The sequence below is a fragment of the Aquila chrysaetos genome, chromosome 3 (assembly GCF_900496995.4).
Source record: "Aquila chrysaetos chrysaetos chromosome 3, bAquChr1.4, whole genome shotgun sequence".
NCBI classification, from domain to species: Eukaryota; Metazoa; Chordata; class Aves; order Accipitriformes; family Accipitridae; genus Aquila; species Aquila chrysaetos.
This window is the reverse complement of record NC_044006.1, coordinates 8,920,234-8,944,429: the sequence shown is the minus strand read 5'-3', so window position 1 is coordinate 8,944,429 and position 24,196 is coordinate 8,920,234. Positions and strand designations below refer to the sequence as shown.

At 42.7% G+C, this 24,196-nt stretch overlaps 1 protein-coding gene across 9 annotated transcripts; it reads right to left on the bottom strand.

Annotated features, from left to right (window-relative positions):
- Positions 1–695: 695 nt before the first annotated feature.
- Positions 696–15,454, bottom strand: KCNG1 (potassium voltage-gated channel modifier subfamily G member 1). 9 transcript variants are annotated; one of them, XM_041122696.1, is made up of 5 exons: positions 14,715–14,840; positions 13,716–14,006; positions 8,500–8,688; positions 7,549–8,353; positions 696–7,058 (listed from the first exon to the last, which is right to left on the bottom strand). In XM_041122696.1, the coding sequence occupies exons 4-5, from the start codon at positions 8,305–8,307 to the stop codon at positions 6,288–6,290; spliced, it is 1,530 nt and encodes a 509-aa protein (XP_040978630.1). In that variant the 5' UTR covers positions 8,308–8,353; positions 8,500–8,688; positions 13,716–14,006; positions 14,715–14,840; the 3' UTR covers positions 696–6,287. The 9 variants fall into 9 exon arrangements, with proteins under 9 accessions (XP_040978630.1, XP_040978631.1, XP_040978629.1 ...); XM_041122697.1 differs by having other exon boundaries at positions 7,549–8,350; XM_041122695.1 differs by lacking the exons at positions 8,500–8,688; positions 14,715–14,840 and adding an exon at positions 15,435–15,454 and having other exon boundaries at positions 13,716–14,003.
- Positions 15,455–24,196: the final 8,742 nt, after the last annotated feature.

Here is a 24,196-nt window from a genome sequence, read left to right as displayed (position 1 = left end):
ATGAACATTATTATACTTGCTGACCACTTCACTTGCATGACTGAGAGCTGTAAAATTAGCTGTCTAGTTTTGGAAACAAATGGCCTTGTTTTTTTAAAAATTCTAATCTCCAGATGATGGCTGGGAAATACTTGCATTCCAGGTCAGTCACTTGAGCAGGCTAATTATTGTAGTTTACAGCCCTGTTTTTCTGGACCCACAATGAATGTAGGAATAAAATTATGACCATAATTAAGAATGGCTACAAAACTGCAGCCACTAAAAAGGGTACCCGATAAAGGAGAGGCTGAAACCTTAGCTTGACAGCGTTACATGTGTTTATGTGCCCTAGCTGACTTCAGTGTTGCACAAGGCTGTTCAACTCATGTCAGAAGGGCTAGAGGGATAATAAATTAATATTTATAAAGTGTAGCAAATATGCTCTAATTACCCTAATTGGCCTGCTATGTTTCCAGTTATGGCAGAACTTTACTTCTGTTCAAGTGACATTTGCTTCTGGATTAGTTCCTGCAGGCAAAGAGAAAGTAAAAGCCCTGTTGGACAGGGCAGAAACATCCCCTGATACTACGATCCTGCAGTTTCTTCACCATGCTTTTGGCAGAGCTAATAGTATTCTTAACATCTTTAGTGATTTCTAGGGAGTATTTCAGAAGACACGAGATGCTGGAAAATGACAAAGAAAAACAATGAGCAAAAAGGGAGAAAGGTGTGGTTTTATTGTTAATAATTAATAGGCCAAACTGAACTTTTTCAGTTTGGCAGCACAGGCAAAATTCTCCTTGACTTTATTTGTGGTGTAGAAATTTATCTTTATTTGTGGTGTATGATTTTACATAGTGACTGACAGCTGCCAAACAAGGAATCCTGTCCTAAGGACTTACACTCTAATGGTACAAGGCAAGACAGAACATGCACAGAGCTGAATTGATTCAGTGAAGTACAAGTTTTGGATCTTCACCTTCCTGTTTTTTATACGATCATTACTATGTTAGGAACACTGAGATCATTAGTAATGCCGAAATGGGATTGTTAAAATGCCACAGAGGAAGTGGTAAATGAGTGAGTGGGTAAATCTAGTGTTAAGCGTTTTCTGTTTTATCAATAGAACTTCTGAAGTGTATTTTTGTTGACAGGGGTGACATTCATCTGCCGTCATGAACTGTAGTTTCAAGCCTTCAGTTCTGTCTGGTTTCTCTGGTTGCACTCTTTGTGCCTATGAGATACCACAGTTCCACCATCTCAGAAGACATTGTACTTGGGCTTTTTTTTTTTTTCCTGTATTTTTGGTACCCATATCATCTTTCGGATAAACAGATACTAAATTCACTGTCAAATCTTGCATAAGGTAGCCAACAGAACTATTAACACAGAAAAAACTGGCCCATATACTGTTGTAGCAACTACTGATAGAAATGAAAATCCTGAGTAATGAATGTGAAAATGGTGAAACTCTCTGACACCTGGGCCAGAGTTAACTGGTCAGGTTAGGGGTTAACGTCACTGAGAGACATGTGAGCAGAGATTGATGTCACAGTCTTCAAAGTCACATTTGTCACTTTTTTGTTTAATTTCTGATTAAATGCAGTCAATTAAATCTATGTAGGTTTAGGATTATCAGGTCCAGTTTTTTCAGCCTGTTGCAAATCCAAGAGAGGATTGTGAAATTTTGTAGCTTTGTTATGAGAAGTATCTGTTCCTTTCTTCTTGTTTTAACTTACTAGTCTTTTTTCTCAGCTAAGCAAAAAAAAAACCCAAACCCAGTAAGTGTATGGAACTAAACTATTTTACAGTCAGACATGAGCTGCCAAGAACTGTTCTATTTGCTGCTGTCTTATTGTTTCAAACTGACCCTGACCAGGAACAAGCTGACGTCTCTGGATCTGGATTCTTTGTGCTGCTTCATATTCCTTGGTCCCCACATACAGTGAATGAGATGTGGAAAGGACAAGTGATGTGGAGTTAATGCTGGTAGATGTTGGTGGTTCTGTGCAATTGAAGAATAAGACTCCAATTCATCTATCCTAATATTGGCCTTTTAATGTGACACCTGAATTAGGAATCTAATTCCTTCTAGGCTCCCTCTGTTAAAAAATAAGAAATAGAGAAGACTACGTATCTCCCAGTGGTGATTCAGATCTTTTGACAAGGCTGCCTCTTCAGGCACTTTGGCAAGTGCCTAAAATGAATTTTTACTCTGAGACTTAGTCTGTAGCCTCAAGGACTGTTTGAGTAGAAAGCTTTTGTTCACAGAGATTCATATGAAACTTTGGTTTTAGTTACAGAGGAGAGCTATAGCGTAGGAATGAGAACCTTCTACAGCAAAAACTTTTGCTTTTGCATCAGCCTGAATACCCAGTTAAACTCTACCCACACAAGACATGAATGTATCGAGCATGCCAGTTTTCCTTCCCAGACGTGCATCTGATGATGTGTAAATCCCTGATTCAGTTCTGCATGATTTTTTTTATTGTTTAATTGGACATTGCTTAAGACTCTGACTATTCAATGACACTACTAAAGCCTCCGACTATGGAAATCTGGAGTACAGAATTACAGTGGAAAAAATATAAAGGGACAAATGGAGGCAAGTCCTATGTATTCCCTAAAGAGAAATTTCCTTAAGACCTTGACCTGTAATGAATGTTGGTGTAATACAAATTATTCCAACTCACCTTGCAAATTATGTTCTTTGATGTACAGTTAGAGAAGCCTTGTGGCTCTGTCTTCATTTATCAGTGTTGCACTCACCAAGTGATTTTTTTTCGCTTTTATTATTGTTTTTGAGGAAGAAGGATGGAAAGATTTTGGAGAAAGTAATTTAATATACCACCTTACCTGGAAATTCTGTTTTTTTCAGGGATTTTTCTTTTTCTCAGTCTCCACAGATCCTTCATGTTCTTTTCTGAATCTGTTAGATTCTTTGGTTAAAAGGTTAAAATATTTTAAAGCTATGTCCCAATTAACTGTGATTGTGATTCTTGGGACAACATGCAAGAAAGAGGTTTCCCTATACAAGCTGCTCAATTGGTACCTAGGTTTTTTTATACTGAGATAATTTTCTTCCCTAATAAATGCTTCCTATCACAGCCAGCCTGCTTCAGCTAGCAATGCTCATAGCCCAAATTCTCCCTTAGCTACCACTCACTTCTCATATTGACCCCAGGTTGTCAAGCATGCCTATAGCACGTGCGACAGTCTTTCTATACCGTAAGAAGCACATGAAAATTAAAGGAGAGCCTAACACTTTATTAATCAAAATTAATACAGCTACTGCTGTTTGAATTCATACTGTACATATTACTGCAGTATACAGAGGATAATATAAATAGCAATGCAAGCCTATCTCTATTGGAGACATGCACCACTTTATCAGTGGCAATTCAAACAATTCTTTTGACTTCATAAAAGCACAAAGTGTTTTTATTGGAACTTTCTTGTTGACTGCACATGCTGTTAAAATGCAAAAAAGGAGTGATAGCTGACTTGGTAGCTGTCAGCTGTGTCACTGGAAACAGTCACCTTTTGAATCAATCCATAATTTTCATGAATTTGACTAAAAATGCAGATAATATACTGTAAAGAGGCATAATCATCTTAGACCCTCAGTCTTCACAGTAAAAGCTGGAACACAGCATGTGGGTTTCACACTGATGTTGTGCTCTTAAGACTTATAGCTGGATTTATTTAGCACAAGGACTACAGTATGTATTGGCTCCTGTGAAACATAAGCAAGTTCGTTACAGTGATTCATAGTAAAACATGTTGATATGCTTACAAGTAACGTGTTGCCAAGTACAAAATTACATAGGGGTACATCCTGGATGGCTTATTTGTTCCTAGTTTAGGCAGAACTTGCAACAGGCAAGATGCTTTCACAAGTTTGCTCAACCAACACACGACTTCAGGGTGGGTTTGTTTTTTTTTTTAATTTTTATTTTCTGGACAAAGACTAGATTCAACCTATAATTTTGCGATAAAAAAGTAAAGTGATACATGAAATAAATGAGCATTAACTTGATGTAAAGACATTGAGAAAATGGATGGACCGTCAGCATTTATTAGCTAGCATAACATGGAAATAAGCTTAGGTTTTATTTGGTAAGTCTTGATTTCTCCTTATATTCACTTACAGCTTCTTATTTTTGGCTCAGCCTGTCAAACACATTCTGAGATAAGCAACTGTTGCTCACAGGACTAATCTAATTACCAGTTCTTTCTATAACAAATGCTGACACAAAGGTATAAGAATGTATAGCACTTGTGTTGAAGCCAATGCTACAGATGATCAAACAGTTTTGAAATTAAGAGTATTTTGGATGGAAAATGTGTCCCTTTTTTGTCATGATGTTCCTGTTTTTTGTCCAACTCTAATGAAAGCTGAAGAACAAGACTGAAAAGCTGGTTACATTCGTAGCTCTGGCACATAATTAATTGCCAAGAGTTTAGACTGGATATTTTAGCGCTCTGCAGTAATACTCCATAGGCATATTTACCTACGACACGCTGAAGAATGCTGGAGTCCTAATTATGTGTAAAGTGCATTTTTTTGAAATTTTGGAATTATTCTTTAAGAATATCAGAACACCTTCAAATTGTATTTGAAAAGAAAACCAGTGTAATGTGGGCTTGGCCAAACACCATAGGCTGAGGAACTAATTCTATCTTTTTTGAAAGGACAACGTTTGTGTCCTTGGCCTTAATTTAAATCACATACCAATCATGCATTCTGACATTTCTAGTAAGCTGCTCCACAAATGCCAATAAGAAATAGTAATTTTGAAAATTAGGATGGTGAATGCGATGGGAACTTCTAAAATTCCCTAGCTCTTAACTGTTAATAGGTAAATTTACCAAAAAAGAGGGGAAAAAAAGGTGAAACTCTTCAGATTAGCTTTTCTTTACCTCTGAGGACATATGAAATCAAGTAAGTGGATTTAAATATTTTTTTAAAGTTCTGGAGTTTGTCTCCTGAGCTGTTATGCAAGCCAGTCTCATACCCTCTAAAATAAATGGGAGGTCTGTCATTAATCTCCATAGAAACCTGTGCCAAACCTGAATGTCTCATTGACCCATGTGTTCCCACTGACTTCAGCAGGGGAACGTAGACCAAGACACACACGTGGATGAAGAATATGTGGTTGTGTTTTGGGACCTTAATTGCTTTTTCATATCCTATTTAAAATTTTCTCCATTACTATGATGTCTGTAATGACGGCAAAGGTATAGTTAATTAAGTCTTAAGTCCCTCATTATTGAGGACAGTAAAGTATAAAGCTGTCAGTACCCCCCCACTCCATGACTCAAATGATATTTTCTTTTTTTCATCATTGGCAACTTCCCACGACCATGTATTTTCTGCTCCTTTTAAAGAACCAAATGCTGAATCTGAATGGGTAGCCGCAGCGTCGATTTGCCAAGTAATGGTAGGGTGTCCCCTGGAAACAGGCCTCTTTTAATTCTGTTTCATATCTGAGGTAAAGTAAAAACATGGAAACAGATGGTAGGGAACGACTGGCATCTCATCATGCATATTTCATTTGATTTGCAGCTAGTAACTTCTTGATAATAATGTTAAAGGCTACAAAACTCAAAGACTTTGTTCCTGGGAATACTGCATTCAATGACATAGGATCAACACTGTAACTTCAATTAAATTTTGAAGCTGGTGAGCTATAAGTATTTACATCTTTAGCAAGGTTATGATACAAACAGCTCGATTCTTCTTTTCTGGTATGTTTAGGGCTGACTTACAGAGAAACATACAGTTGCTGTTGTGAATGACAAATCTTAATGTTTTTTTAAGAGCACAATGGGAAAAACATCTGTGGTTATTTCCATTACGCTCTAAGGCGTTTTACTGGGAGAGAATTTAGCCATTAATTTTGTTGTATTTACATTATTTATATACAAGAAGAACAAGAAAAATGGCAGCCTGTTTAATGATTATATACATTGTGATTTGGTTGGAAAAATGTGTATTACGAATGGCAAAACAGCCTGTCAGGTACATAATTATATATTGTTCTTTTTTTTTGTCAGAGGACTTTTAATTCCTAAAATCCCACTGTATGATCTCGGTGAAAGATCTGTCCTATACATTATACGGGGTGGGGGAAGAAACAGCATAATAATAGACTCCTTAAACCACATCAGTTCCTGGTTAATAGCTCCTTTTCTTCATTTTAATATGAGGGTTACCTTTGTAAAATGCTTCCGAAGCAGATTAGAAGGTGGCATCTGACACAACAAAACATTACTTGACATCAGGAGAAATAGTAACTTACATTTCATTCATTGTCCCTAGTCTCAGAAGAGATACTGGGGAATAAAATATCACTCCCTTGTGACGCATTGCTTATCTGAGACTTTGTTTTTAATAAGAACTGTGCTCTCCTGTACATTATTCTTTCCTGCTCCTGCTTTAGCTCAATGTAGGAGCGTGAAAACGTGTGGAAGATGGAGGTGACTGGGAATGCCATGAGGAGGATGCCACTCAGTATGCTGCTGAGTGCCACCACTTGGCCGGGAATGCTTCTGGGAACCATATCTCCGTAGCCTACCGTGGTCATGGTGATGACAGCCCACCAGTAGCACGCGGGGATGCTGGTAAACTCCTGTGAGTCCGCCATCTCGTTCTCGATGACGTACAGGAGCGGTGCGAACAGTGCGATGGCCACGCAGAGGAAGAGCAGCAAGAGCCCGAACTCGCGGGTGCACCTGCGAGCGGTCAGCCCCAGCGTCTGCAGCCCCAGCGAGTGCCTGGCCAGCCGCATGACGTAGAGAATCCTCAAGGCACGGAGAATACGGAGGACCAGACCTACTTTGTCCAGGTAGATGCTCCCGGAGCTGGGCTTTTTATAGCCCACTGAAGTGGTGTCTACTAGCAACGTGATGTAGTATGGCAGAATGGCTATTATGTCTATCAGGGTTAACGGTCTCCGCAAAAATGCAAACTTGCTCTTTGCCTGGATGAATCTTAGCAGGAACTCCAGGGAGAACCACGCCACACAGACAGACTCCACAATGAAAATATTGTAGCACATCTGGGAACACTCGCCCTGCAGGAAAGAGGAGGGGTTTGTGATCGGCACTGGATAATAACTATTTTAGTTGGTACGGTGACAGGAAGAGAGGTTTCTGTGTTGTTTTTTTTAAACCCAAAATATTAAAGGAATTGAAGCCGTTGCTATGGGGAACACATTGACAAACTGGAACAAGTTAAATGCAAAACTTAGAAAGGAACTACTTATTCCACAGAAGATACTGCTTGGTAATTTCAGCTTTCTAAATAGCAAATAGAAAGCTTAACAAGGTAATAATATACAGTTGTACAGAAGAGTGCCCACTAACAACACTTTCTTTGGACTTAAATCTTGATATGATTAATTCTCTTACATGTAATTGAACACAGTTATGTAAGATTTCAAATACTCTTTGTGTTATTTTCCCCCCTCTAAAGATAGCTGCAAAATGCCCATTGAAATCAATACCATCAGACCTTGTACTTGTTCTGCTCTTCCCATTTTCCATCCTGAAAAGCTAACTTACCTTTTCCTCCTCCTCCCTCAGGTCAGGCATGGTGCTGATGGATAAGTTCACCGCTGTAATAGTTACAAATAAAACAGACAAACAAGCAAACACCTTTCCAGGGAGGCCAGACTGGGGCCTTTCCACCATGTCTTGCAACTTTTTCATGCACAAGCCAATTTTTGTCTCCTCTACTGTTTCACCTGTTGTTTCATTTTCTACGAGGTCATCCTCCCGTTCATTTATTTCTGTAAACTCCTCCATTTTTTGCAGATATCTCCTTTTACAGCACCAGTCCAAGCTGTCTTCCTCAATTCCCCAGTAGAGCAGCTCCTCTTGGAAAGACAGTGCACACATCTCACGCAAGAGCCGAAGTTTTCCAACCCGCAAAAAGGTCAGGATTGTCCTGAACGCCCCCGGGTTGCGGTCGAAAAAGAATTCATTACATGTCACATCGTAATCATCACAGATGTTCAGAATGTCATCAAAATTATTACAGAATTTTAGTTGTCCCAAACGTGTCAATGGGAATTCATCAAGCGTGGTCCACGGGAGCAAATACTTAATGCCCCCTACGTTTATAATAATATGATGCTTCCGATCATCAGGGTGAAAGCCTTTCAGGAGATCCTCTTGAGGGTGAATTAGCTTGGCTCTTTGGTAAAAGACTCCCTTAAGGGTTTCTGTTTCTGGAAAGAATGTGTGGTTGAAGGAATTATCTGAAGCACAGCTCAGAGCACTATAGTCATAGTCGGAATTTTCTCCAGGTAGAAGAGTCATCTTGGAAGGTGACTTCACATCACTTCGCTACTTCTGCAAGTGTCTTCTGGAACAAAAAACAGATGTATGGGTGAGTGAATGAGAGGTTGTTTTCAAGTTTGGAACAAATGTAGTGATTGGAGCTCAGAAACATTTATGGCTGATAAAAACAATTGGAAAGAAAACAGCAGTGGCTGAGTATGGTCAGACCACCTTTCTGGTGAGGCTGGGTTTGTCCAGCTGGGTAGAACTGACTCTATCAAAGGAGGCTCCCTTGTTCAGGAGCTCTGCTCGGCATATTTGTCACACTGGGGAGCTTCTCCTGTCTCAGATACAGAGGTCTCAGTTCCCAGTGGATATAGAGGGAAACCAGGAATAACTCCTGCATCTGGCAGGATACTCCTGGTTCAGAATGGAAGTATAAAAATTCTGACAGTATCACATAAGAACACAGAATTCAAGTGTGTTTTGTAGAAAAGGAAATTGTATGTTTTTATTTAACTATTATGCTCAAAAATCCTAAGTATTTTAGTACCCATGCAGTATGTAGAAAGAATCAGAAGTCAATTATGTTCTAATTCAGTAAATGCACACTTCTAAAAAAGTTAGTATGAGACTAATTTCTAAAAGGCCGTATGGAAACAATTTTGGGAAAAAACCCCCACTTATACTGATGATCACATAAAATGTTTGTATAGAGTTTATATAGATTTAATGACATGGCAACTCCCTTTTAATGGCCTCATTTACAGAAGAATGCAAAGAAATACATGATTTCTACACAAACATTGGAATATTATTTCAGTTATAACTGACACCCTATATGCAGTAATAGGTCTTTGTCCTTACAATGGATTGAACAGTAGCTGAGAGCCAAGGTGACTGCCTTCACCTCTGATTACAGGAAACCAAAAAATCTTATGACTTTGAAAATCACGTTCAAATTCTGCTCACACAACACTAGTGTAAAGTCAGCAGAATGAAGTGACCACAGAGTTCAAATAGGTATAAAAAGCAGGTATGTTAAATGTTAAACCTTTTGCCTCCCTAACTCACTGCATTTTAAAAGTCAGACTGAAAGTCTGCTCATACACGGGAGAGTTGTACAGTACTGCTTCTAGATCTTCCATCTGTACAGTCAGCTACCACTTAATCTGTGGAGTTCCTGAGTTTCATTTGATAAGAATATTTATTTATTAAGTAGATTGTACAAGAAATAGATATTAATTATGCACAAGTATTCTGACTTTCTAGCCCCGAGTTCACAGAAAAATAATAAATATTACACTTGATTGGCTTCAGTAGCAGTACATAGTTTTGTTCTTTTCCTGGCTGTACTCACCTCCCCTTTGATACGCACCCTGGGGATATATACCCCTGCTAGGGTGACTTCCTTAAACACAGAACTGCCGTTTTCAGAAGCTGAGGTTTATAAACCACATCAAGAGTGTTACATACCTATTATAGCAGAAAAACCCATGAATACACAACAGCAAAGTACTCAAAACACAGCTGCACTTCAGTTTAAGAGCAACAGACCTTCCTTGGTGCAAGGGGACTTACAATGCTACTTGCAATAAAATAATATCTCAGTCCTGCTCCCAAACTTCCCAGAGGGATTCCTCTGAACTGAAAGCAGTTCCTTACATACTCTTACAAACAGGTGGCCCCAGGTAAGCTTTGGATGGAGTGGTATTTCCTGATTCCTCACCTGTAATCCTCTTTAGTACAAAAGGAAGTCATTAATTTACTTACCTTTAGGGCATGTGGATAAAGAAAGCCTACGGGAACATACAAGAATGGACAAGGCATGATTCAGATCTCCAAGAGCTGTGGTACTATTTTCTGGCCTGAAGTAAGCAAAGAGGTAAGCTTTGTCATCTTGCTTCTATCACAAAGTGGGGTCTCTATTACTATCACTAGTGACTTGAGAACAGCTATTTGGCAAGTAACCTATTCTCCATGCCAAAATCTTAACTCTGTTGAGCTTTCAGTGCCTTATCACTACATACTTGCTTGTATTGCTGAGTTGCTCTGTCTTTGCTCCAGAGTTATGACTCTGGAAATCCCTGCGGCAGGGGATGGGCAATTCTGAAACTCCTCTGGAAGTAACAGTGGGTGCAAACAATGACAAAATCCCACACGCCTGCACTCAAATAAACTTCCAATCGATTCTGGTTTGCCTCTTGCCTCAAGAAAGACTGAGCAAAGACCTGCTGACCTGAATGTCTTTTTTTCAGAAAGAACATTAACACAAAATATAATTGTATTAAAAAGTCCCATTCTAGGAAATTCTAGGCAATACTGGGATTATCAGTGGAGCTTCATGACAGGTGATGGCACTCTGCCATTACCCACTGGAAAAGCTGCAGGACTCAGATAAATGAAGAGATCTGAGGAGAGGGATAGCTGGCGCAGATAGTGCTAGAGCGTGTTGAACAGAGGAAGTACAGAACAGCTGAACTTGGCAATTATCCTGACATGCAGTCCCATCACGTGAAGTGGCAATTACCCTGACATGCAGTCCCATCACGTGAAGTGCTCCTAATGACCTCAGAGCTGGTCTTCTGTTAAAGCATCCCCAAGATACCATCAGTAGAAGTAATGCCACTGGGAGTTCAAGCTATAGGTTTGATGTGGGCAAACAGGGCTACCTGATGTATGTTTATGTAGGGCTCCTTTTCTTAGAGCAACTGTTGTTTTATTTAGAAACAAGCATATTCCCCTCTGCCTCGACTATGTCTAAGGCAGTGCTGGCCCAAAGAGAATAAAGATTATGGCTGATATAAGACTACGGATAAATAGGAGCTGTTAACCGTTTTCCCTTCCGTAATACCAGATGATGTTGGTTAGCAACAACTTATCCTCTGAATCTCAGCCAGGAAAAATGAGGAGGCAGCTCATCTCTGTCACTGGTTTGATCTCCCACCGCATCCATTATTGACACAATGGGAAGAAATGGGGAGAGGGAAATGTAAATGTTCTGTGTGTGTCAGACACACGCTGTAACCCTGAGGCATCAACGGTGAAACTACAGGGCAAAGAAAAAAGAATTTCTTTCTTTGCTTCCAGCTTCTCAACCTGTGCAAGACAATAAATTGGGCAAATTAATCCCCTGTGTAACACACTGGATGACTGCAGCTATAAAAGGTTGCTCCTTCTTTTTCCACAACCAGAACTGGCAAGCCCACAGATCCCACATAGGCAGCTATAGTATCTGATACCGTATGTGTGTTATTTACATGGTCTGTGCCTCAGATACACAGCACATCATATCTAAGGGGGAAGAATAGGAGGAAATAAAGGATAATAGAAAAGATGGCCTGACTTGATGGAACGGAGAAGGGAGAAGAATAAACCCATACATTTCTCTGTATGTTTCTTGTTTTCCTTTGGAAGGTGCTTCTACAGAATGATGGTCAGTACTGCTTTAAGATGGGAGAGATCTAATTAATGGATGGGGTTTTTTTGCTATTGAGCTTAAAAACCAAGCAAACTGTTTTATTCATACATTGCAGACTGATGACATTGGGGATGGCTGCAAGAAATGCGTTAAGGATTAAAGACAACACACTGGAACATAAGGTCAGCCAAACACATTAGCCTATAGCAACAATATTCCCAACAATTAAACAAGATGAACTTTAAGAATATGCTGTAACAGTAAAATCCTCAAATAAAACTGCTCTGGTTAAGTAAGGCCCAATGGTGAAATCCCTCCTTATCCGAGATGATAGTATTCTGCCCTTTGAATGCTTGGGAGTTAGTGAAGCCCAGTTCATCTTTCCAGCTCCCGCGCTGATAATGTGTTCTCATCTTGGGCAAATCACTTCTCTCTGAGCATCGTTTCCTATTTTGTTTGTAAGCTTACTGGGGCAAGAACTGTCTCTTACTACATTATACAATCCTGATCATTGTTCTGGCTTCTAGAAACTACGGTAATGCAGAATCACTGGCCCATAGCAAGGGCTCTTGGTGACTCTAAATGGTGTGGTGTGCATGTGAAGCAAGATATAACATCTTTTCGAAAATCTGTCTTGCACAAGATGATATTCTTATCCATTATGCCTGGTGAAGAAATCGAATTAGAAATCTGTACTGCCCTTACTTCCAGCCAAAATTCAGGAAGGGTGCCAGACTTCTAGACAATGGGGAAAGAATTATTAAAGATGCCCTTCTGAGGGAAAGAAATAGAAATCATGAGTAACATGCTAAAATTCCACTGCAAGTGTCGTTCCCCCCCCCCTCCAGTGTCCTCTGCAGTATTTTGCATTCTGCAGTGCATCTCTGATGTAATCAGGGCTCCTGCAAGGAGTCCTGATACTGCTCTGTGATGCAGACAATTCAAAGTTGTGCCTGGATGATAACAAGCATGCAAGGAAGATGCATAACTCCCCCCTAGACTCTCCTATCAATTCCAGTGTCTGGAAATTGTCTCTGTTGCTTTTTACCAGTTGTAAATTAAGTTAAAAAAAAAAAAAGTTTCAGATTTCAGTGCAGGTTGAATATGAATACAGTGATTTTTTGGAAAGAATTCCATAAGAAACTGCCTTACAGTTTAGTGATCCTTCCTCCTTTATTCTTTCCTTAGTTAAAACAAGCAGTATTTTCCAGCAGTGTTAAATTCAGCTATCTTCTGACATATGATTTCCGTACTGTATCAACACTGTCAGGGTACCCTCCTGAAATACTTTAAGCTATACTCATGCAGATCTTTACGTAGTAAGAACCAATCTCAAACTTCAACTCTGCTTGCAAAGTGAACTTCCAGCCAAATCAAAGTAAAACTTATAAAGGTCGATGTATAATATGAAACAAAACCATCCTGAAAACATATAATCTGAAAAAATACACTCATCTCTGTATATTGCTCTCCTTGATCTGGACAGTGTTATGCTTTTTGTCATCTTACGACAACCTACAAACTGAACTATGACAAATACGTTACTCAGTGTTTGTTTTTATAAAGCTGAGCCTTATTCTGCTGATAATAATCAGAAGTGAAATAACTTTGCAGATAACTTATATCCCCAGGAGAATGTTCTGAAATACATTAGAACTAATAACTATAGTTATTATCCTGCTGTGAAATATATTTACGTCAACAAATTTTAGTAAGTCCCATCCAAAACAATCTCTTAAACATCTTTTTAAGAAGTAAAGGATTTGTCATTTATTTGGATAGATACATATTTTGCCACTGAAATGAAGAGATACGTAGTCACGGAAGAGTTATTCTACGCGTGTGTCCGTCCCGTGTCCCCCCCCCCCCCCCCCAAGTCTTTTCCAATGAAAAAAAATCTGCCAGAAATACATTGCCTATCAAGAATAGTTAACTTGATGCGTTAGTTGCCAACGAACAGAAGCCAGTAAATAGATCAATACAAAAGACATCTCTTAATTATTTCAAAATTAAAGCTATAAAGGACCTTCAGATCAGGCAAAGAAGAAGAAATTTGAAACACAAGCCTCCATACTGCGCTGTGCAGACACAGGACTCGGGGAGAGGGAGAGCCGGGAAGACCGAGCATCACAAACCCAGCCCGATGGATCAGCCTCGAGAGCCGTCAGCCACCTCCGCCACAGGACAGGAGCAAGCCGGGAATCAGCCGAGCGGCCCCCGTCGCCAGCCCGACCGCCTCCCGCTGCCGGCAGCAAAGGCAGCCCGGGGTCGGGAAGAAAGGACGGCACGGGGGGACTGTGCCTCTCTTCCATCCCTGCTGCGGGAGAAAACCTGTTGCTACAACCCGTGCACGGACTCGCACGACCCCCCCCCCCCCCTCCGCCCCCTCCCCGCCACGCACACCCACCCCCCCCACCCCCCCTCCCCGGGAACCCCCTCCCGGGCCGCCCCGGCCGGCCTCTCCGCCTCCCGCCGATGCCCGCAGCCCCGCGGCTCCCCGCCCCGCTGCTACCGGTTCCCCCGGGCACCCGCCGCGCCGCGGCCCCGAGCCGCTCCCGGAACAAAAGTTCCCTGGAAACTTGCCTGCAAGTTGCCCGCGGCGCCGGGCACCGAGCGCGACCGCCGGGAGCCCCGCGGCGGGCGGCGACCCAACCCCCCCCCCCCCCCCACCACCACACCAACGGCGGCGTGGGGGTCGGCGGCGGCGCCGGGCCGTGCCGTGCCGTGCCTACCGCGCCGCGCCGCCGCTGCGCTGCGCGGTGCGGCGGCGGGGGCGGCCGCGGAGGGGGGGGCGGGAGGTGCGGGGGGGGGGAGCGGGCGGCGGGGCCCCGACCCTCCGCATGGCGCGGCCGGCGGCGGGCGGAGAAGCGGCGGGGGAGGCTCCGCACCCCGCGGAAAGCCCGCGGCCCGCCCGCCGCGCGGCGTGCGTGTGCGCGGCCGGCAGCGGAGGCGGTGAGCGGGAGGGTCCCGCGGAGCGCTCCTCGCGAAACGCCCCGCGGGCGAGGGCTGACCTGCCGCCGGGGACCGGGGGGGGGGGGGGGGGGAAGGAGGAGCCCCCGGCGCTCCCCTCCGCGGGACCCGCTTCTCCCCAGGAGGAACGGCGGGCCGGTAGCGGGAGGCCGGCGAGCCTCGGTCCGCGCCCGCGGTGCTGGGGGCCGGGGGGGGGGCCGCCCGCCGCCTCTGCCCCGCCGTCAGCCCCAAAGGCGGCTCCGCGGGAGGGGCTGGAAGCAGCGGGCTGCCCACAGGTGGCATCCCGGGCCGCCACCGTCGTCGGTAAAACTTCTGGCGCTTTTTCCCGGTCCGTCGTCATTGTATTTATTTTATTTTTTGGTCGGAGAAGTGGCATTAGAAGTGTCCGTTAAAGCATGAATCGTAACACATCCTCCCCCCGCCTCCCCGGTCCGTAGCAATGACTCCGGGAGAGCTAAAACTGTGCTCTATCCCTGTGGCACCCTTGCAAAGTACAGTGACAATTAACACGCTGGTATTATCGGTTGTCAGAGATGCGGAGAGCATTCCATATCTCTACTTTTTAATGAAATTTGTGTGACATCTAGGTGGAAGTTCCTCTGTGTGGATTTAATCTCCGTTTTAAAGCAGCGAATTAAATCTCGGTGCCAGGGTCAAGGAGACACCAGCAGCTTAAGCTCCCTCACAGACTAAAGTGCAAACCACTCCCATCCCGTGTCCTGCTCTCCCCCGGTGGGTACGGATAATGGTACTTCTGGCCTCTGATTTTTCTTACCTGCTTAGGCACTGGTCTTAGAGGGGATTTCCTGCAGATGAACTCCTGCACCTCCATGCAGGGTGGGGACAGTCACCTCTAAGCTGAGTGGGACGTGGAGGGGCTGTCTCTCATTATCAGCATTGTGCACTTCACCCGGAGCAGTGTGGGGGGGTCTCATTTCAAGTAAGGTCCTTTGTTGCTATGGTAATACAAATGAAAAACCTATACTACGGTAATTTTAGCAAAATACCTCTTTTTTTCTAAACTAAATTGGACTGTGGTTCAGAATTGTGTGGGCATACAGAAATAGTCATGCTGATATTCTTCAACCGTAGCTGTTAAACAGCAGTTGTGTAGCGGGCTGTCAGTGACTGTGGCTGTGGGCAACTTGGGTTTCTTTTTCCCTGATATTGCACATGATTTTTATTTGACTTTGTAAAGGTTTCTTAGCATGGCGCTCAGCCTTCTTTAGCAGAAGGGAGGTAATGGGTTTTATGGACCACAGTGCCATGTATAAAGAGTTTTGGCTTTTGTATAACAGTCTGCAAGAATCTTGTTAATGAAAGCCTGTCTTTTGAAAGCCTTTGCTGATAATTGCTGTCAAAGAGAAAGGACACATCAAGTAGGATCTCGCAGGGAATTATCTGTGAGCGGTTTTGGTCAGTGTTTTCTGTAATAACTTGGGTGATGGAATGGAGGGCACTTTTACAACATTTGCAGTGATTCCAACCACAGAGTGCAAGGCTGAGATTTAAAATGACCCTGATATACTGCAGACCCAGTCTGAACTCAACACGATAAAATTCTAGAAGAAAAATTATGTAGTGTGCCACATAGGAAGGAATATCACATGGCAAATGAGGACTATTAGTTAGGTAAAAATACTGCAGAAAAGAATCTTGGGACTATAGTGGATCGTAGACTGTGCAGTGCTGCAAAATAGTCGTGTCGCTCTGAGCTCTAGTAACAGGAGGATCATATGTAAGACATCGGAGGGCGTTATTTCTGTTCCATTTAGCACTTGTCAGACTTGGCTGAAGCACTCTATCCAGTTTCAAGCATTACACTTACTCTTAAAGAAAGATGTAGGCAAACAAGATAGGACAATAGCAACAAAAACTGTAAGAGGCTTAGGAAATGTAAGCTAGAAGGAAAGATGGAGTTTGATTATTTGAAGAAAACACAACGTAAGGACATGGCAACTGTCTTCAAATGTATAAACACATTTGTAAAGATGACAGTAAACTGTTGTTCTGTGACCACCAATGGTAGGATAAAAAGCAATTTACTGAAGTGCAATTACCGAGGTTACTTTAGATATCAGGAAAAAACCAAACCAACCAGACAAAGCTATTACCATGTGAGTAGCTGGAATCTAAGGAGGTTGTAAATCTGTTCAGCGAAGATTTGAAGAAAAGGTTAGATAAACAGCTATCAGGACTGGCTGTAGCATGCATGACCATGCCTCAGGGCAGGGGAGAGTTTCAGTGATCTGAGACATTTACCAGCCCATATTCCTATGATTTCTGATTGTCCAACAAGCTACAGCTACCCTTTCAGGAAGAGGCACAGCACAAAAGGAGAGCTCGTTACCAGCCCATATGATTAATGCAGTGTTTTTACTATTTAATAAATCACATCAGACTATGCTATTTGGATCTCTCATCTCCGTGGAGCAGCTCATGGAGACAGAGAGAAAGCAGAACTATCCATTGCAAGTAAGCAGCTTTCAAATCTGGTTTTGAGCAATAATGACTCAAAATTGTTACTGCTCCATGGTCAGGGTAAATATAAATGTCCTGCAACTTGCTTGGTACTCACTGTAGAAATCACCACCTCATTTGGACACTCGGTTGGCAGATTCAGGTGAGGTCAAGGACTTCATTGACATTGGTATGAGAAGTAAAAGTCAGGTGTGAGATCACTGGCTGCAGCCAATATTAAATCTGTTCTGGCAAATGGAGGTCTTTACTCTTCAGGCATGTCTTGCCTGCATCCTTCATGAGCACAGAATTCATGTGAAAAACAAAAGTGATACACACCCTGGAAGATAATAAGTAGTGCGCTAGCAGTTTTTGTGTAGTGATAAGCTGACTGCACGGTGAACTCGTTGAGGATTCCCAGAGTAAATCTACTACTTTGTGCTCCTTGAGGAATTAGCATTGCCGCAGAGAAAAATTTTAATCCCACTTTCATTACTTTTGCAGCCTGTGGCTGCTTTTCCTTCTGTTCCTTTGATTGTTGACATTGAAATCCTGTTCTATCGTTTCTCTGGCTTTTGCAGATAATTCCAGCATCATTCTGCAGTCAGGAGCAGTGCTGCCAGCAAAACAAGGTATTTCAACTTCACAGCACCTTTCACCTCTCACTTTCCAAACAAAGCAAGAGGCTAAATTCATTTCTTATAAAACAGAACTTAAATATCTACATGGCTGAAAGGTGAGAGTTTTCAAAACCAAGCTACAGACCAAGGATTATTCACAGAACTTATTCATCAGAAAATTTCAACTAATGAATACATTACAAAAATGCCATCTGTTTGAGAAAAACTCTGTAAACAGAGATAGAAGCAAAACTCTCTGAATAAATTATGGATGACAAATTATTCACCTGCTCTTAGAAAACTTAATGCTTTTGTCTTTTAAGGTTGCTATATAATGTATACACAAAATGTTAGACTGAAAATGGATAGCACAGACTACTGTTGCAGAGAGGTTCAAAAAGGTCTCAAAAACAGAACACATCAAAACCCATGATACCATTTGCTGCGTGTCAGTGGTTTTCTCACACTGAACAAGGGAATTCCTTTAAGAAGAAGGAAATCTGTCCCTTTATTTCTGTTTATACCCAGATCCATTTGTACCTTGATTTCTGCTATTACAGGAAGAAAATGGTACCTACACTTATGATTTTGGTATTGGTACAGACAGTTAAGGGGACTGAGAGAGAGTGCAACCACTTAGTCATTAGCACCATCCACAAGAAGGGAAGCAGCAAGCATGTGTCAGTCCAGCTCTATCAGTCCTTTCAGTGTGATAGTCCTACCGGGAAAGAAGGGCTTTAAGTAGCTAAAGATGAAGGTAACGATCATGGCTTGCTCTGAAATTCTCAAGCTGTGGGCACTAGTGGGACCTCTTGGCTCACTCTACACAACTGTTCATCTGATTTCAGACAATAGCTATTGTTTGAGGGGATGCTGGGCAGGGTAGTATTCAGCAGCTCTCCTGAAAAGGACTTGGGGTCTTGGTAGACCACAAGCTGAACAAGAGCCAGCAATGTGCCTTGGTCGCAAAGGAGGCCAACAGCATCCTGGGATTTAGCAAGAGGAGCTTAGCCAGCAGATCAAGAGACGTGATTACTTGCCTTTCCTTGGCACTCGTTAGATGACTTCTAGAATACTGCATCCAGTTTTGGGCACTCATGACAGCAAACACATCCATAAACTGGAGCGTGTTCAACAGAGGGCCACCAAGATTGTCAGCGGACGGAGTACCTGCTCTGCTGAGAGCCTGAGGGAATTGGGCTTGTCCAGCCTGGAGGAGAGCAGGCTTCGGGGAGACCTAATAGCTTCCAGTATCAACAAGAAGGTTATCAGAAAGATAGAACCAGGCTCTTCATAGTGGTGCATGGCAGGAGGATGGGAGATAACAGACATAAGTTGAAACAAGAGAGAAAGGAAAAACTTCTTTCCCATGAGGACAGTCAAGCAGTGGAGCAGCCCAGAGTACTTGTGCTGTCTCTGTCCATGGGGGTTTTCAAAAGCCAATTGGATTAAGCCCCGAGCAACCAAGTCTGCTCTCGTAGCTAACCCTGCCTTGTGCAGGAGGCTGGACTAGAGACCTCCTGAAGTCTCTTCCAGCCTGAACAATTCTGTTTCGATGGTAATTGCTGTTTGAAATACTACTGCCATTGTCAGCTTCCCCTGAGGAGTTCAAGGTGACCACTCTGAGATCTGTCCCCTCAAGGTAAGCAGATTGCATGCTGGCTGCAGGTGGACCCAATTCTCTTGTCACTGTACAGTGATACAGTTCTTTGGTGATTTATGGCCTATGCGGGCATTTTTGTTGCTTGCTCTTCTCATGTCTTTTCTCACGAATAGCTCCATTACTCTTAATGCAGTGCTTCTGTAGTGCACCTTCCCATGGATAAAGCTTCAAAATGTGTCCCTGAGTTTTATTACAAATAACCCAGTTAAAATAGCAATTTGTCTTTTGGTGGAATTCACAGAGGTGCTTAGATCCAAAAGAGTTATATTACAGGGTTGCAGTAGCAGGGGACTAGATTCAACAATCCACATTCCTGTATTTCCATGCTCCTCACATCTTGCACTCCCTCCTTCCACTGGAATAAGCTTTCAGCGTGCCTACAAAACATGATCCGCATGCTTTCTCCATGCCCTGGTTTGGGATGTGTCCCTCCCAGCCACACAGATGCGCGCTTGCATTGCAGCATTGCTCATCTCTACTGCAGTTCCCCAGCGAAGCGAAGGGCTCTGCCAGACAGAAGAAATTGGCTAAAAGCCTCACGATCACTGTTCCAAGCATGTCTCAAAGCTTTCGGTGCAGCTTCCCTTGAGCACATGTAGCAGGTAAACCCCGGTCTCCACTCCAGCAGTGTGTTTGGGTTTGGTGCCTTTTTCCAAGGAATGCTAAAGATTTCCTCACCTGCCTTGCTTGAGATGAACGTGTCAATTTAATCACCTTACGCTCCCTTTATTGCCCATTGAGATGCATTTGAGCAACTGTGGTTACCCACCTGAAGGTACACGACTAAACTGTGTCTGTCTCAATGGGTGACTCAGGGCTCAGTTCACTGTAAAAGGAATCTTAGGTAGTTCTGGCATTGATGCCCACAGGTGGTCAGAGGGGTCCCACCTGGAATCGCCTGCATTAGGTCACAGAGGGTCTGCAGCAGAGAGCATTAAATTTAGACATCTTTAATCATCAAACAAATCCTCAGACGTCTGTGTTTGGAGAAAAGCTCTCCTTTAGCTTTATTCCCTGTACAGTTTTCTGTGAGTTTTGTGTTTGTGCTTGTGCATGGGCAGAACCAAGCTTTTCTGCTGTTCTGCTTCTGTTTGCTCTTGCTGAAAATTATTCGGGAGAACTCCTGCACAAGCTTCTGCACGTCTGTATCGTGTTAGTCGTGGCATTGAAGGAGTGAAGAGTAACACATAACTCCTCCATCTGCAGCTCTGTAGATGTTATGTTTATATTTGCAAGGTGGCCGATATGACTAAAATTAATTTACAAACACTTGAAATTTTACTCCAGTACTTCATGCTGCCAGCCTCCCCCATATCCCCACTGCAGATACGCTGATAAATGTTCTGAATAGTCCTTTGGCTGGATGGTGTGTACTGATACCTATGGTCTACTGTGCTGAAAAATGGAAAGTTTCTGAGCAGGGTACATTGGTAGACATAACACCAGAGTCAGCATGAACTCTTACTCCGCAAAGAAATTAGGAAATGAACAGGGTCTAAAACTGGAAAACAGAAGGAAGTCAGGAGCATAGTTGTGCAGAGAACTCCTTTTAATTTAAACAAGTAGAGACATATGGATATACTTGAACAGCCTCGCAGGGGTTTAGTTTGGCCTGCGCAGCATTTGTTCCTCAACTTAATGATATACCTCAAGTTCTTGGCTGTGCAGCCCTCCACTCCAATTCAGGCTGCATCCAGCCTTGGAAAATCCTGTAATTGCATGGATGAGGAGTGGAAGCCCCGCGTGAATATATTTTGCATATTTTGCGTAACTTCTGCCTAATCTGAATATGTGGTTAACACACTAGCAAAGGGTAAACAGGAGAATTTCTGCATGCAGGTGACTCTTGTCACTTTGAATTCCTTTCCAGTTTAGGCATGCAACTGTTACTGTGTGGCACATAATCAGAGAACCAGGTTTAAAAATATTTATATACCAAAAAGTTTGGTAAAATGCAGTACTTTGACTGTGTTTAAATAATTAATTTATATCATGTACCTACAAGACCAGCAAAAGTGTTTACGGGAGAGGAAGGCTCTTTGGCTGAAATGAATTTCGGGGAACTGCTGTATTGAAACTATCGGGGACAGTGTATTATTTATCACGGCTCTGGCAGACTTCCAAAAGCATATCACTTTTTTTCAGGTTGCTGAACTGAAAGAGCCTTGCAAGGATCTGAGAAATGCCTTTCCAAGCATGTGCTTAAGCATTAGTATTGTTCAGCTTTATGAGTAAGAATGCATAATGCTCCTAAATACTTCATTACCACATCTGCCTCAGATTAGTCAAAGAAAATCATCATTCCTCTTCTATGTTAGGGCACTGAAAAAAATGTGCGTGTATTCATATAGCTTACATGTGGGTCTAGGAATGTGTTTTTGAACCTAACTAATGCAAATATGAATTCTACCAGGCAATTCCCAGTAAGCATTGTTGGAGCTTTGTAGACCTTGCTGGTGTGGACACCAGGTTGGTAAGTTTGGGTCCCAACTGGCCATATCTGTGCTTTTGCCTCCTCTGGGGAGGAGGGCAGAGCTCACTGCGGGGGCTCTTTCCTTCCCCTTTGCTGGAAAAGACCGATGGCATCCCGCTCCCCTGGGCTCCCACGGTAGCACACAACCACAGCTTTCATCGCACCACCCATCTTCATCCCACCTATCTGGTTGCAGTTCACTCCTTACGGACAAGGCATAGCGGGAAAAACACGTGTACCACCTTTGTATCAAATGCAGCGATGTACAGGCAACAAAGAGCACAGAGGTGCACGCTCCCTGCCTCAATCTGGCCTTCACCCATGAAGATTTTTGGGCTAAGAGTAGGCTCTGAAGAGGGCGCCAGGAGAGAAGATGGTATCTTCTCCAAAAAAGTAGTGTCCCTTCGTGCTGCCTGTTTTGCTCTCCATTGGATAGAGTCATAGCTAAACATCCATATTCCTGTCCTTTATTTCTCTAGGGCTAGTTTCTAAGGTTTGGTTCATAGTGAAATTCCAGGGTGTCAGACTCCAAGCCCTCTGCAAGGAAAGGGGAGAAATCTGGGGTCAGCTATTCCCTTCTTCTAGTGCGTTTCAATTTGAATGGGAGTCTCGCAAATTAACAACCTCTTACTGTCAGCCCTTTTGAATTTCTGTCTGTCATGGGCAGGAAAAAGAAATAGAGTGGCCAAATGGCCCTACTTTCAAAACAGAACCTGTGGTATGAAACACTTCAAGGGAGAGTGAGTCCTTAATGCCAAACTAGATTTACCAGTTGTTCCCCGATGATAGATTATTCAAACTGTCAAAATGTCACCGGAGGTGACCAGGCACACAATCTTCAGGCATTCACTTCTGTTCAAAGATATAGTTAGGAAGATGAGGTGAACTTCCATTGCATTTCTTTTTCTAGCTCAGTCAATTTTTAATAGTCATGATACATTCAGTGAATGTGAAATAATTATCTTAGTCATAATACTTTTGATTCGTACAATAATATATTTTGTGTTGCAGTTTTTAAAATGATTTTGACAATATAAAAGAAAAAATTTATTAAGCAAAAACCATCATGCATGACTACTGTAATTGCTATTACAAAAAGTTGTGGGTACACAGTACAATTTAGATGATTTACATTTCAGTATTTCTGCAAATAAACACAACACTTAATAAAGGCCTAATCCTTATGTTTCTCAACCAGAGGAACCTCATCCTTCCAGATTTTACTCAGTAAATTAGAACCTGGGGAATTTGTATTGTTTAAGTGAGTAGGTAACCGGTACGAATGGGTATATCTTTTGGGCCCACACAGGTGACCTTGTTCTGCACAACGCAGCGATAGGTATGCGCTTAATTTGCTCGCCCAGCAGCATGACTGCATGCGCGTTGCACCAGTAGGCAGTGGGCAGGACACTGGTAGATAGGACAGAGAGATCTGAGCTCCTGTCAGCTCTGCAATACCGGTGAAATTACTGTACAACCTGTGCTTATTTTCCCTCCGTAGTTTTGACTCTTGTGTCTGCGAAGGCAGAACTTGTTCAATAGCAAAAAAATGCACATGTTCGCCGCTGGAAATCTTCCCTTTAGAAAGGGAGCCATCTGGAGAATAGACTGTAAAACAGGCCCTGAATGAGCTCCCAGGCTCAGTGGGACTTGTAGATAATTTTGTATGTAGCAGAGTTGTTACTATAATTACAGTCCCGAATAATAGTGAAAGTATCTGACTGGCCATTTGCATAGGAATTTACCATCTCTGCATGCGTAAGGGGTAACTTTGTGCTCAGAGGAAACATGCTAGTATGCAAATATTCAATGTGCTTGTTTGTTCCATGCAGTTGTGAAAACAAGATTCTTGCCATTGGCTTTGCTGCTCACTGATAGTATCTTGCTGTTTCTTTGTATTTGTACTCTGCTTGTTAAATACCTTGGTAGGTGAATGAATGTTTGATTGTATGTTTGAAGTTGTGCTGTGCACTTTTGATTAAAGGACTTCATGAGTGGTTGAAGCCCTGTAGGAAAAAAAAAAAAAAGAGAAATATTTGACAGTGGTAAACAATGAACCTGGGTGGGGAACTGCAGTCTGACTCTGTGGATGGTGCTTTTGGCCATCCACCACTGTTCTGCTTCCTGTGGCTCAGTGCAATTCCAAATCTCTAATGAAAATTTAAAGGAGTCCCTTCAACTCGGAGCCAGACTGTGATATTTTTGTCCTCTGTGAGCAAAGCCATTTTTCCCGAGGAGCCTCACGGGGTGATTTTGCATCCCTTGGAAAGAATGACCTCCGGAGTGGGTGGGAATAGGGTGAACTCTGCCTACTTGCAGCA